The sequence below is a fragment of the Amblyomma americanum genome, chromosome 7 (genome assembly GCF_052857255.1).
Source record: "Amblyomma americanum isolate KBUSLIRL-KWMA chromosome 7, ASM5285725v1, whole genome shotgun sequence".
NCBI classification, from domain to species: Eukaryota; Metazoa; Arthropoda; class Arachnida; order Ixodida; family Ixodidae; genus Amblyomma; species Amblyomma americanum.
Genome location: NC_135503.1, coordinates 133,324,349 through 133,339,514, shown reverse-complemented (window position 1 = coordinate 133,339,514; position 15,166 = coordinate 133,324,349). Strand labels below are relative to the sequence as shown.

Genomic DNA, 15,166 nt, shown 5'->3' with positions numbered 1-15,166 from the left:
GAAAGCCTAGCTATGAGAATGACAACCATCGCTGATATCTGATCCAGCCGCCCATCGCCTCCACCCTCTCTCTCCTCGCTCTCGCACTTTCCCTCACCCTTCTCTCCCCTAAACGTGAAGGGGGCCTATTTCAGTTTTGCCAGGCAGCTTACTTCTTGCAACGCAAAGTTCACTGCTTTCCCTGACCGAAGTCAAATGAAGTAGCGCATGCGCTTCGTTAAGATTTTGGGCAAGGATACTGTATGGAACGCGAAGCGTCAGCTGCTTTTCTCCGACTCTGGTCAGTGAGGAAGATGTTGCAGCGTGCCTCACCCTGATCAGACCATGTTCCGTCAAACGCTCGACAACTACAAGAGGCTACTTCGACCAAGTCTGGCTGCCAGGACAACGTTCAAGGCGTGCGAGTGCATGAAATCACTGGAACAGGTAGGAAGCAGCACGGCACGAGGAGTCGCAGGCTTTATTCAGGCACACCGAGGAGGAACGTCGCTCTTCGTCAGGGCTCGTGCTGGACGGGCAGCGGCATTGCCGAGCCCTGGACGGCAATGGGCACGATGCGCTCGTTGGGCGCCGACAGCGGCGGCTTCTTGGGTGCCGTGATGGTGAGCACGCCGTCGGGCGACAACGTCGAGGAGACCTGCTCGGGCAGCGTGTCCTCGGGCAGCATGTAGCGGCGCGTGAACTCCCGGGACACGAAGCCGTGTTCGTCCATGCGCTCTTCGTGGCGGGCCGAAACACTAATGCAGCGGTCCACCGTCTTCACCGTGATCTCCTCCGGGCTGAAGTGACTGACGTCAAGCATCACCTGCACACAATTCAGCACACACAAAGTGTTCCTTGTGTTCTGGACGGTCGTCACACATCTTTCTCACCCTACTGGTGCCATCGGTAACACTGTTAACTATTTAGCCACTGTGCCACGCTGCAGTGGCTACGCCAAGAAAATAAAATACTTCGCCATCAGTGCCTCAAGAAGAGAAAGGAGGAAGAGGAAAGGCAGGGAGGTTAACCGGAAGAATAATCGGTTTTCTACCCTGCACGGGGGGAAAGGGGTGAAGGGATAAAAAGATGAAGGAGAAAAAAGAGTAGCAAGAAGATGAAGTTACTATGCAAAGTCTGTTCGACTAAGAGCGTTAGCTACAGGGCCTTCAAGTGTTTACATCGGTGTGCTCAGCAGACGTGGATAAGACCAAATCCAAACATTCGCGGATGTTTCCGTCCGTCTAATACACAAGAAGCGCCATCTGCATCATGGGTTTTGCCTTCCTATTGCGATTTACAGCCTACTTCGCTACATCCGGTACATTTTGTCGTTGTATCAGTTAATAAATTTTATAAACGTGTACATCACAGCAAGACGAATTGTCTGACACCGTCCGGAACCCCCTGCGACAAACGGCTCGGCCGCAATGGCCGTTTGAAGCTCCTCGGGATGCACGGTTTGGGGTCGGAAAGATCGTCGTTGCGAGGCCCGCACATTTTTGGGGCTTCATCTAAATTAGTAATTTTATCCCCAGGAGCACGTCAAGTCATTTTACACCACTTAGAACATTCTGCGTGAAACGGGTGGCCCCCAAATTTTATGCAAAAGGTGGTCCTGAGGGGGGCCCACTTCGATGGCCGCTATACTGGCACATATATAACGGATCGAAAGTACAGCTACCAGTTGAGGCGCTACGCGCCCACTTTCTGTTATGAGATATTGTGTGGTCACGTGGTAACTGTATGGGTCAATTTGACCTTCATTGCAGACAGACGCGTCCTTGTCAAACGTTGACAGAAAACGATTCAAGATGCTTAAGCTGTCTGCTCGTTTCATGCGGGCCATGCTTGCCCGAGACCTCCCTGTGCTCAACCTCAGGATCGTGGAGTTTTCGATAGTTACAAGACATTTAAGAGAGATTCGAAGCAGCAGCTGTGATGGATGTTGTGGCCTTGTGGTAGAGCATCCGCCTCGTATTCGGAAAGGCGCTGGGCTCGATCCCCAGAGCCGCCGGTTGTTAACAACCGATTTTCTAATTAGTATAAGATTTTTCTCGGCCTGGAGCTCGGATTTTCTTGGGTGAAATCCCAAGAAAAGGTGTATTCGACCAACCCGTTGCTTTGACGGGTCAATGTTTCGTTCTTAAGAAAACCGAAGTCCTCCCCGTGTGGTAAAGCCCGCTTACGTCCCGCTGTATTGGTGGTTTACATGTATTAGCCACCCTGGCGGTTATTGTTGACCTTTTTGAGATAGATTTATGTTCGTAAGCCATCCCGATCTCAAAACGGGATAGTGCAGTATTCGTCAAAACCACCTGAAGCCTATCCGGATCAACCCCCTGGGCATTACCTACGACAGGATGACATACACTGCGAAAACTGTTTTCTGATAGGAAAGACACAGTAAATCTGCAATTACTCTGTAGATGCCTCAAGCGTGCCGTGAGGGAAATGATGAACGTGGGAGTGAAAGGAGAGAGACAAAATGTTTGTTGTTGTTGTTGTTGTTGTTGTTGTTGTTGTTGTTGTTGTTGTTGTTGTTGTTGTTGTTGTTGTTGTTTCATTGGACGGCTCGAAAATAGTTTCTTCTTCTTCCCCATTTATCAGTGAAGGTCGGGGGAGCGGTGAGGAGGTCGCAGAGCACATTTTTATAATTATCCAGAACAAAAAAAAACTGCGCAGGAGATGAGACACGGAGGGCAGGTAGATAAAAGGAGCGCTTGTGTTGTCTGCCTCGTCTCTGTCTCGTCTTCTGCATAGTTTTAAGCATGAAACGCTTTTAACTCTCATACCGGCTAACTCAGGTGAATATCGTGGCGAACCAGAGGGCTGAACATTACCCCGACCCTGAGGAGAACTTTCCAGTTAATGACGACCTGTGTAAAATCTGGGCCATCATTTGGGTGGCCAAATAAACGAATTGGTATAGAGAACCCCCAAAACAAACCGCTATGTCTCCGTTCTCTGCCTTCTTCCCCTCCATCTGTCACCCTTTCCCTCGTGTCCATCGAAAGTGCGACTACTACAGCTTTCTTTTCCTCACAAAAACAGTAGAAATTTTTTGTTTGCAACACGGCCTCAACTGCACAGCAAGACAGTGCCAACTGGACGCCCTTACCACCTCAGTCATATGAGTTTGTCTCATTTTTTGCGCTAGTCCCGCTTTGGTCGTCGATGGTTTTATAAACCCTGTCCTCCCATTACAAAAATTTCTTTAGACAGTCTATAGACTGTCTATAGATGCTCTTGTCTATAGAGTCAATACACTTTTATAGACAAATCCTATAGACTAGTCTATAGGCAATCCAAACTGTATAGACAGTCTATAGACGATCTATAGATTTATGGCCAGGCACTTTTGTAGACTACTGCCTATAGACATACAGAAGAAGTTGGCGCGGAAAAACGAGGACAAGCGTACACAAACAAAGACGAGCGCTACTCACAACTGAAGGTTTATTCGAGACACATGCTCGAATAAACAGGAAAACCAACAAGAACAAAACAATAACGTCATGAACATCTCGTTAATCGCAATGATTTGGTCAAAAAGAGATACTCCCTATCAGAGCAACGGACGGAAGTCTGACTAACGCACTTGTCTCCATTGATGCGCACATGGAAGGCTTCCATGAGCTCACGCGTGAGTTGACCCCTGTGCCTGAATAGGATGGTCGTTTCGTCGAAAAAAGGTTTGCAATGGATTTCAATTTTCTTGTCGTTTGTGCTACACGTGCGGCGATGTTTAGGGAGATTATCAAGGGAATCTCCCCCGCGTAATCTTCGGTGTTCTCCTAATCTTTCGTTGACGCATCGTCCAGTTTGGTTGATGTACAGTGCGCCACACGATAACGGCAATTTGTACAAAACCCCTGGCACAGGTAAATAACGGGGCTTTGTGTTTGATGCTGCATTCATTTTTTTTTTTGTTTTTCGCCTCCTCCTTTCATCCGGCTGTGCACCTGGGAACAGATTGCTCCCAACTTTCGAGGGGCGGAAAACACAACCGGAATGCTGTAACACCCTGCAACGTTTTTAAGTCCATGTACCAACCTGTGCACTTATGATATGACGGCAACACTTCGACGCTCTGTTTCCCGGGGTTTGGGTGGCGACCCAGCCTTGATCCACCTTACCAACCTTCCACAAGCTTCCACGATTACATGCTGAGGGTACCCGCTCTCTTTTATCCTCTTCAACTGGGACGCGACACTTTCATTGATTGCGTGTGGGCAAGACTTGGTGATGGCCGCCTTCAGACAGGAATTGACTATCCCGTTCTTTACGACTTTGGAATGGCCGGATGAATAATCAAGCAATGCTTTTTTGCCCCAGGGTGGTATGCCCAACAAACATGCTTGGGGCGAAAATGCAAGGACAAATCTAGGAACTGGAGCCTTCCATCTCTAGGTAAATCTACTGCGAAATTTAGACCGGGGCCGCACTCCTTAAAAAGTTTGAGCATATTGACGGCGGTGCGTTGCTGGTTGGGTTCAGAAGACAGCACTTAGTAGTCATCTCCATACTTACATGCCTTAAAAATTATCCCACCTGACTTCTGTTCTATGCCTCTATCGAACTTAGGCAGAAAAATGTTGCTAAGAATGGGGGCTACGCGAGACCCGATACAAACACCAGTTCGCTGTACTAAAAATTTCCCGTTCCACCCTATGACCGTTGACTTAAATAAAACGTGAGTATTTCCAAAAAAAAACCCAACAGATACACCACATCTGGACACAAATGCGGCTTCGTCGCTGTGCTGCAAAATGCATTCCTGGACACTTTTTATCACAGGCCGCCGCGGTGGCTGAGTGGTTATGGCGCTCGGCTGCTGGCCCGAAAGACGCGGGTTCGATCTCGACCGCGGCGGTCGGATTTCGTTGGAGGCGAAATTCTAGAGGCCCGTGAACTGTGCGATGTCAGTGCACGTTAAATAACCCCAGGTGGTCAATATTTGCGGAGCCCTTCACTACGGCGTCCCTCTTAGCCTGAGTCGCTTTGGGACGTTAAACCCTCATAAACCATAAACTTTTTATCACCTCGTTATTTGGCACTGAGTAGTATAAGTCCTCAATGTCCACGCTGAAAGCACTGCTTTCAACTTCTTCAGTATGCATATCAACCAACTAGCCCAACTTTCTGATATGCCTGTCTATCTACACACTATGAATAGAGAAAAGGAGACCTCTATAGGAAGGCAATGGAGTCTAGGGGAAGTCTGCAGAAAGTCTATATGTGGACCCCTTTTTCAAGGGTCTCTCCTGACCTGGAAGGAGTCCGGCTCGTTGCGCAGCTCGGAGACGCCTCCACCTCCGGGCCGGGACAGCTGCCTCCGGAACGGGGAGCGCAGTCCCACGCGCGAGGGCCTCAGCACCCTCAGCTCGTCGTCCAGCAGCGGCGTGCCAAAGTGCTGGTCGAAGATCCTGCTGCAGGGCGCCTCCCACGCGTCCCACCAGTCGCGGCCTGGGAACCAGCCCGCGGGAACCAGGCTGCGTGCCATGCCTCTCCGCTGCTGCTCTGGTGCGAAGAAGTCGCTCTGCGTGTGCAGTGAGATACACAAAGGGGGAGTCAGGATGGCTGGGGCTTAAGCAGAGTGGCACGGCCTCCACTCTTCCACCCTCCCCTCGTGTTGCCGCCACCCGAAGATCAGGAGCGCATTTGACACAAGCCCTGAGATTCGGCACGGATGATAGCCGAAAATCTGCTGGCACCAAAACTGCGTCTCAAAACTTCTGAAAATCTGTTCGCAGTGAGGGATCTGGGTTGTTCCTAATGCGACAGGGGGTCGTTCCTTGGCCACTTCTAAAACACAGCTGCTTTCAGCCTCTTCCAACTACTCGAACGCTACCAGTGTTAAAATATGTGCTAAGCACCTTTCATTCTAGACAAAGCGCCACGTTGTCTTCACTCGACATGGTTTTTAACAACGCATGTCGACATGAACGCCGAATGTTGCATTGCTCCGTGAAGATTTTGCTTATGCCCAAACGCATTGTCGAGCAGCAGCAGTCTCAAATGCAATCCAACATATTTTATTTCTGAATACCTGCACGGGGAACCGTCTCTTCCGACGATCTGTGAGGCGGGATTACGTTGCAAAAATTTTAAATATTTAAATTGCGATTGCACTAAAAATATAAAGTACGACTGCAATAAACCTTTTGGCGACAAGAGAGGAAAGTAATAAACCTTTTGGCGACAAGAGAGGAAAGTATCCGTGCTTCAAACGTTGAGCAGATCTATGCCGCCACATGGTGCTGTTAAGCTGTGAATGCCGAGACAGCATTCCGCACGAAGGACGATCCGCAAAAGGTGTATTGTGCAGAGTGGCTGAAGCCCTGCTTCACGAGGTCAGACATTAAAAGATCGAAGCTCCACCGTTCGCAAGCCGCCAAAGAATGTTATGCATTATCTCACAATATGAAATGATCGTACACAAAGCTGGCTTCAGGCTTATTGCTGGCGCTCCGAACAAGCTGATCCATCTGCGGCACAAGGCTGACGAGAATATCAATGAAAGCAACCATGCGCTAAGAAGCGTACCTGGCGCTACACGCTATGGAAGAAAGAATATATGAAGGAAGGATGAAGTTATTAAAAAAAACTGCTGGCGACACTTAAGCGCCACCTTAAGGGTATGACGCAATAAAGTTAATGGGTTAATGCCCATATATGCGACCCGCCGCGGTGGCTCAGTGGTTAGGGCGCTCGACTACTGATCCGGAGTTCCCGGGTTCGAACCCGACCGCGGCGGCTGCGTTTTTATGGAGGAAAAACGCTAAGGCGCCCGTGTGCTGTGCGATGTCAGTGCACGTTAAAGATCCCCAGGTGGTCGAAATTATTCCGGAGCCCTCCACTACGGCACCTCTCTCTTCCTTTCTTCTTTCACTCCCTCCTTTATCCCTTCCCTTACGGCGCGGTTCAGGTGTCCAACGATATATGAGACAGATACTGCGCCATTTCCTTTCCCCAAAAACCAATTATTATTATTATTATTATTATTATTATTATTATTATTATTATTATTATTATTATTATTATTATATATGCGGAATTGGTCATACTCTACATTCATAGGTTCCTGGCAGCCTTCATGACACTCTTGGTACAGTGGTGCAGCGGTTAAGCGATGCGCCACTGCCCTGGGATGGCAGGTGCTGCCACCGGTGGGGCTTGTGCGACCCAGGTTGCTTTTCCCTTTTACAAGCAGCATTTCGCGACCAACCATTGATTTAACTGTCACGTGCCATGGTGGGTAGTTTGCTTACAATCCGGTGGGCAGGTCGTTAAGAAAGAGAGTGAGCGAGTGGGTGGGTGGTTGGGTGAGTGAGTGAGTGAGTGAGTCAGTGAGTGCGTGCGTGCGTGCGTGCGTGTGCGTGTGTGTGTGTGTGTGTGTGTGTGTGTGTGTGTGTGTGTGTGTGTGTGTGTGTGTGTGTGTGTGTGTGTGTGTGTGTGTGTGTGCAGGCTTCGTTCTCGAGTTGCATCCGACTATACCAACGGCAGCGAGAACGCAATAAACATCTGCATGCTAACGCATGTGCAGTTAAAAACGTACCGTGATTATTTTTCATTATGATTCGATCAGTGATATGCCGTTCGCTTGGTCCCACATAGCCTAGCCGCAATGTCAAAAATACCTTATGTGCCACACAAGTGAAAAAAATCTTGACAGGACACTTAAGCTCTTCCTTAAAATTTGGCCCCCTCCCGTAGGCAGCATCGTATAATATTCAAACGCGCTGGGAAGCTCGTGTATTAAGAGCACATCACTGAAACTTGGGCACATTCCTCAGCTAAGTGCATATTATATAAATCCCCGAAGCATTTTTTTGTGGGTGCTTTTGTTCACGTTTTACGATTTTTTGTACCCCTTCCCATTGAGTTACGCGCCCTGTCGCCGCCATTGCCGGCAGAGGGCGCAAGTAGCAGATGTCCCGGAAAGCTGGGCATGCTTTGCACACACGACCAATGTTGTCGGCGCTAGACGCCATTGGGGCTCCGGAATAGGAGCTCCACCTAGATTTGTGAGGACCTGGGCCATAGGGCCTGGGCCCAAACACCTCCTTGTAAATAATAAATGTTTACCACCACCACCAACATCACATAACGCTTAACCTACTGTCAAGAGTATTATGCGGTAGCATTAGGGATCACTCACGCGCAAGTACAGCTTCTCTGTAGCCTAGGTTCTGCCTACATGCCCACATACGCGGAACTGGTCGTTCTCCACGTTGCAGTCATAGATTGCGGGGAGTCGTCATACCACCCCTGGCTCATTGGTGCAGCGGTTAAGCGATTAGCCACTGGCCAGGCAAGTGACTGTTTCGAATACAGCCACCGGGAGGTGGTGGTGGTGAAAAGCATTTATTCATCTATATGTGCTGCGAGGTGCTCAGGGGGAGGCCCCTAGTGGGTCTCGCCCCTTACAATAGAAGGCGGAGTCCCTCATTCCGGGACTCCGTAGGTCCTGATTACTGCGCAGGTCCGCCGAAGCAGGGCCTGTTGGGCGGATTATTCCTGGCAGCCGAGCAGAGCCGCCTCCCAGTCCGCTCGGGTAGGGGAAGGGGTGATGGGGGGGGGGGGGGGGGGGGAGAGAAAGATCTTGCCTGCATGCCCAAACCATGTGAAAGGTGTCTGCCACCTCCCCGCAGAATGAACACCGGCCGTCAAAATAAGAATCAAGGTGCTTGAGAACCGCCGGGCACAGCGGGGTGTTTGTGAAGCGCCTAAGGAGAGTTCGTTCGCCAGCTTTACCCAGTCCCTTCATAAGAACCGGGTAGCTCCGGTCTTCGGCAAGATAGTGCTCAGTAAAATCTTTGAAAGAAAGAAGAGGCTGTGATCTGGGTTAAGGTCCTCCCAAGGAACGCCTGGTGCCCGGTAAGTGAATGCGCGGGCTGCCTCATGGGCGGCTTCGTTACCTGGCATATGCCTTTGTGGCATATGCCGATGAGTTGGATCGCAGTCGCGAGTACTGTGGTGAAGAATTTCGTGAGCAAGTGGAGTGATCCAACCGAAATCAGAGTAACGAAAGGCTTCGCGAGAGTCTGTGAGGATGAACTTAGAGGCGGGATGGGAGGCTGCGAGGGCGATCGCTACCTCCTCCGCATGAGTTGAGCTGGGCGCTCTGAACGAGAGGCTGTCCAGCTGTTTTACCTCGTGTATGACTGCAGCCGTGTATCATTCCCCCCTGGAGTAGTAAGGCCCCGCAATGTCCACGTAGAAGGCGTGTTTCTTTGAGCCATAGTGGCGGTGCAGGGCATCCACCCGCGCCTGGCGCCAGCCATTATGGTCCTCCTTGTTCGTCTTAATCGGAAGGGGTCGAACGTAGAGGGCGCGTCTCCACAGTTCGTGCACTCGAGCCCGTTCCATCGTATGGTGGTCATGTTTGATATGTAACCGGTTCAAGAGGCAGCGACCGGACACGGTCTGAGCGAGACGCATGTATTGGTTAACGAGATGCGCCTCGCGAAGTTCCCGATAAGTGTTCACCATCCCCAACGCGAGCAGTCGCGCGTTGGAAGTGGAGATCGGTAGGTCGAGGGCTCTCTTGAAAATTTTGCGGAGTACAACCTCCAAGCAATCTTCATGTTTCCGTAAGCGGAGGTAAGGAGTTGAGTACAGTACTCGACTAGTTACGAAGGCATGGGCGAGCCGCACCGAATCCTCACTTGGCAACCCTCCTCGCTTGTTGGAAACGCGGCGAACCATTCGCCCCACCTGGTCGCCGACTTTGCGGAGTTTGGCAAGGGTCGTGTGACTCGTGTCTGCCTTGCGATGCTGATAAATGAAGAGACCGAGTATTCGCAGCTCCTGCGCTTCACGCGTGGGGCCGCTGGCGAGAGAGAGCTGAACGGAGATTTTGCAGTTCGGAGAATGTCGAATATGCACAAATTCAGACTTGAACGGGGAGCATTGGAGGCCGCAGTACGTAGCATAGTGGCCTACTGTGCTCGCCGCTGCTTGCAGGCATTCCTCCATCTCTCCTATGTTTCTTGTAGTAGCCCAGATGGTGATGTCATCGGCATACAGTGCATGCTGAACACTGCCGACACCCGCAAGCTGTGCCGGGAGGTGCATCATGGTAATATTAAAGAGAAGCGGGGACAACACAGCGCCTTGTGGTGTGCCCCGCGTTCCCATCTCCAACGGGTCGTACTCGATCTCTTGTATGGGTATATAGGCCAAATGGTCCGCTAATAAATGTTTGATGTAGCTGAATGTACGAGGACCGCGGTTGGTCTCGCTAAGATGTTTTAATATGACGCCGTGTTTAACATTGTCAAACGCACCCTTAAGAACGAGTGCTAGGACTATCTTGTCATTGTGTGGGTATTCTATGGGTTCGAGAACCTCGCGATGAAGCTGTAAATGAATGTCTTGTGCGGACTTACGAGGTCGGAAGCCGAACATGGTGTCGGCGAAGGTGTTCTTGCTCTCGAGGTATTCCGAGACGCGGTCACGGATCATCGTTTCTATCTGTTTCCCTACGCATGAAGTTAGGTGGATGGGCCGGAGGCTGTCTGTGTTTACCGGTTTCCCCACCTTCGGGATGAAGGTTACCAAAGATGTCTTCCAATCGGGTGGCAATTAACGAAGAGTCCCTGGTCCAGATGACGTTGATATATTCAAGTAGGGTTTCGTATGCCCGATCGGGGAGGTTTTCCAACAGTTTGACTGTGACCTTATCTCTCCCGGACGCAGTCCCCCTGCGCATTTTGGCAAGAGCCGCGCGAAGGTCATGAAGCTGGAGAAGCTGATCAAGTTCCGGATTATCGCTGCCTGCATACGAATAATCCTGCCCGCGCGGATCTTGATCCTGACTGAGGTATTGTGAGCGTAAGACGTACGATAGCTGCTCTGTGTTTCCTTGAAAACTGTGTATCGCGCGAGTGAGGTGTTTCTGGGTTTCCGAGCGTATTTGAGTAGGGTATATATACATGAGACTCCTAAAGAGCAGCCAAGTGTGGCGGCTCGACATCTGTCTTGCTGCGTCGTTGCATCTATCTACCCAGTTATTGCCAGCGAGCTGGGAAGCACACTCGGCAGCTCGCTGGGTGAGGTCAGAGATGCGATCGCGGAGCTTACGATTGTGTTTCTGCCGCCGCCACCGTTTAATGAGGCTGCGGCGAGCTTCACAGAGGTGCATCAGGTGGTTATCCGCGTCCGGTGAACGCTCCGTAAGCTGGATCTGCTTTTCGTGTGAAACTGGTAGGGCCTGGCGGAAAGCATTCCAGTCGGGAAGTTTGGCTTGGACAAGGGGGCGATGTAAGGGTCGAGTGTAAATTAGTGTTCAGTATGCAGTGGTCGCTACCGAGGGTGTCCTCAGTGTTGATCCTCTTTGCATGACGGATGTGTTTCGCGAGGGTAAGGTCGGGGCAGGTGCCCCAAGTGACGGAATTCCATAAACGTGTAGAATGGGCAGGATCGGGTAGAAGAGGGATGCCCAGCGTAGATATAACTTCCGCCAACTTACGACCAAGCGGCTCTTCCTTGCGATAGCCCCACATGGGACAGGAGGCGTTAAAATCGCCCACTATTATGAGGGGGTCGCGACCCGCGATCCTTAGCGCAGCGCTAAAGATGTTAGAAAAACTGATGTTTTTGAGTTTCGGGGGACAGTAGATGTTAAGGATGTGTGCGGGCCTCTCTGTTCGCCGTAGAGAGAGGGCATAGACCATCACGTACGAATATTCCAGATTTAGCTCGTGGTTAACCTCCTGCGCTGTGTAGGCGTTATAGACTAGGAGACAGGTGAAGGGGTCTCGTTGAAAGGTACTATAGCCCGAGAGCTTGCCCGCATCCCCGGTTTCTTGCAACGCAAGGACTGCGGCGGGGTGTTCGAGGTTGTCAATGTACGCCCTTAAGTTGGCGCGTTTGGTCCTGTCTTTGAAACGCCGACAGTTCCACTGTACAAGGGAAAGAGCTTGCTGTCTTTGCGGCGGCGGTGCCCTCTAGGGGGTTGGTTGGGAGGGGACGCAGCCATGCTGATTTGAAGGGAGATTACCTTAGAGAGCCGGAACAGATTCCGTCACCTGCAGCGGGAGCGGTTCCGGCTCCTCCGAGAGTTCGGTTAAATCAATGGGTCGGTTGAATCTTGATGAGTGATTCGCCTCTTTGAGGGGTCCCATTCGGCGGAGAAGCCGAGGGTTTGACTCTAGCCACGTCTTAATGTTTGCTCTCACGGCTGCCTTAACTGTGGCCGTGACTTCCTTGAGCAGGTTGTCTTGGATTTGGCCAAAATTGGACATCTGAGTCGTTAATTGGGCGAGGGCATTTTCGAAAGCGGTGAAACGCACGTTAGAGCTAGAAGGTGTTGGGTCCGCCGGCATTTCTTGCATCGGTTCTGGAGCTAACTAGGCAGTGGGCGGTGAGGACCGAGTCGTTTCTAGCGCGTGAATTTTGGCGTGGAGTTGAGCATTTTGTGCCCGTAGAGTCTCGAGCTCGCGGCGGAGTTCCGCGACGTCAGAGTTAGGGGGGGGGGAGGAAGATTTGGTAGAGGAGAAGGTAGGAGAGAATGGGGAGGCGGAGGAGGCCCATCTTGACTGCCTACCTTGGACTGTGATGTCTTCTTTGGCGCCCCAGGCGGAGGTCCCATGGGAGCCGGAAAATCTCCGTTTTGGAATGCGGGGGCACCTTGATCACGTGACGCCTTCTGATTAGTTGATCGAGGAGGCTTGGGGGCACACCCGGGCAAGGCGCCCGCCGGTGGCGCCTGTACGATTGTGCCTTTGCACTATCTTGTTGCTAGGCGGGGGGACTTTCGGAGCGGTGCCAGAACCCGGGGCCACTGCACTCTGAGGTAGTTTTCTATGACCGGTCGTGTTGCCTGGTTGTTGGAGCCGTGGAATTTGGCTTTGCAGTCTTGCGAGCCCGTAAGATGGGCGCCACCGCAGACGATGCAGGAGGGATTAAACTTGTGGGACGCCCTGTTGCCGTCTTCGAGGACTGCGACCATTTGGCCGGAGTGTCCGCAGCGATTTTCTTGAGGATTCGGGCATAAGTCCACGCGGTGACCGATGGTGCCGCATAGGAAACACGCGGGGAATAGTCCGCTTATATTCGCGCACCACAGTCAACACACTGTTATAGTGCACTTATCGCGGTACTCTACGCCCCACGAAGGCGAGCAGGGCAATGGTCGAATTCCCCAGCTCGCGGATGAAGGCTATCTCTCCACGGCGCCACTGGAATTTAGATTTCAGGGAGGTAGAAGTTTCCTGCTCATGGACCGTGATAATCCCCCTGCAGACTTCACCGTCGACTTTGGCGTGACCGACCATCGGAGTGGAGCCAATGGAAGATTTAAGGATAAATTCGCGAGCAAGCGCGTTCGCCGCATTGATGTCTTGAGTGGTGGCGATGATGCTATTCTGGTCCCAGATGGGCCAGATAATAAGCGTGTTCACCGAAGAGGCATTTACGTAGGCTGAGAGCAAAGCTCACTGTTCTGCAGGAACTTCAGGGAGATCGTCACTCAAGGCTTGATGACGATCGTGAAATATTTGCGGAGTCGAGGCATAGCGCTGGGTCGCCATTTCTTCGATACCACTGAGAGAGCTGAGGGTTGGAGCTTGCAGCATTCAGATGCACTGAAACAGCGGCACTCACGGAGGGTCCCTTGACCGCCGAGGTGTTGAGGCGTTGCCGGCGTTTACGAAGTGCCACCAACGAAAAGAGACCTTCGTCCACTATCTCCTTAGTCGGAGTGGATGTTTCAGGCGGATACAATGCGCCTGCGACGACTTCTATCCATGCCATCATCTGAGAATCGTACCCGTGGCGAGCGGAGGCCGCCATGGCGTCCGCGAAGAACGCTGGAGACTGGCTACTTGGCTTTAGGCCTAGGTGGAGCTCCCACAGGGTGAAGACATAAATGGGCCTAAAAGGCCCAAAAATTGGCCCACCTGGTCGAGAGCGGTATCTTCGGCTGCCGGGAGATGTTATCCGTCTAGCAGAAGCAAAAATCTCCACGGTCGCATGGAATTTTTCGGTAGCCCGGACGAAAATTGCCGGAGCCGAAATGAGGCGCATCCGCTCGAGACACGCGGGGGCCGCGTTCCGCCACAGCGTGCGAGACCCAGGTTGCTCGTGCCACGAAATCTCTCGCGACTAATCATTATTTCAATTGCCACCTTCCACTGAGGGCAGGCTGCGATGACGTCACAAGGCAACGTGATCTATGTGGCAGAAGGGCTACCCGCTCTTCTCGACACGCTGACGCCGGGGTTTCCACATGTATCTGGCCACATAAAACAATTTAATTTTATTTCATCGCGTAAAAAAAATCGCGGAGCTATGCTAACCGGCTCAGCGCATGTGTCAGCGAAGCTGCTATAGCTTTTATTTAGCTGCATAGCCCTGCAATCTGCTGTGGAACCACCCTGAGGATGCGCACTCCTCCATCCTCGTCATAGCCTCCCGATCCATCAAGCCTACCGTCGCCTCCCCCCCCCCCCCCGCCCTCTCTCTTCGCTTTCCCGCTTCCTCCAGCCCCCTAAATGTGGAGATGGTATTTATTAAATTAAACTATTATTTATTTCCTTATCATTCAGTTAACTGAAATTATTTCTTTATGTAATTAAGGTCTTACGGCTGAGGCTTAGATTCCCCGGCAGAATTAAGGACTATATAGCTAGCTAAAGCTATAATTGCTTTCGCTGTAAAATTTAGTGTGCAGCCGTCCATGCCTCCTTTGTTTTGTTTTTTCTGACAGGTTCTCAGCCTCTTAACGTCTTTTTTACTGCCACAACTTACAAATTTTCCGGGCGCCGAGAAAATTACTCAGACACCGCGGAAACCCGCCACGGACGCCGGTTAGTTTATGTATGTCTAGACCTTGCATCTGCGCGCCCAGGTCCCGGCTTTCTCTGCTGTGTTCGACCGCGATTTCCCTGCAGATGTTTTCCACTGCAGCTGCATACAACGAACAAGCTGACCCAGTAGCCTTCAGCCGGCTAAATTGGTTGTAAGCGCTGCTGTGCAGGAAGTACTGAGAAATGCTCGCTGCAGGCAAAAAAGCGCGATGCAACTAATTTGTGTTCTTGGAGTGCGCTAAATTATGAGAAACGGCCATATTCTTGGCATGTTCAGCGAAGATGACCACCGTGATGAATACGCTCGTGATCGAAAACGGCTGCACACTGTCGTCGAGCAGACCATACGTAAAAGTCAAGCCCCGTCC

At 51.4% G+C, this 15,166-nt stretch overlaps 1 protein-coding gene across 1 annotated transcript in view; it reads right to left on the bottom strand.

Annotated features, from left to right (window-relative positions):
- Positions 1 to 441: 441 nt before the first annotated feature.
- Positions 442 to 15,166, bottom strand: part of LOC144096598 (alpha-crystallin B chain-like) — a 73,235-nt gene continuing 58,510 nt past the window's right edge. Inside the window, exons 3-4 of the mRNA XM_077629405.1 lie at positions 5,252 to 5,521; positions 442 to 805 (exon numbers count right to left, since the gene is read on the bottom strand). Coding sequence (XP_077485531.1) covers positions 497 to 805; positions 5,252 to 5,521 — 579 coding nt within the window. The 3' untranslated portion in view covers positions 442 to 496. The remainder of the gene's footprint in view (positions 806 to 5,251; positions 5,522 to 15,166) is intronic.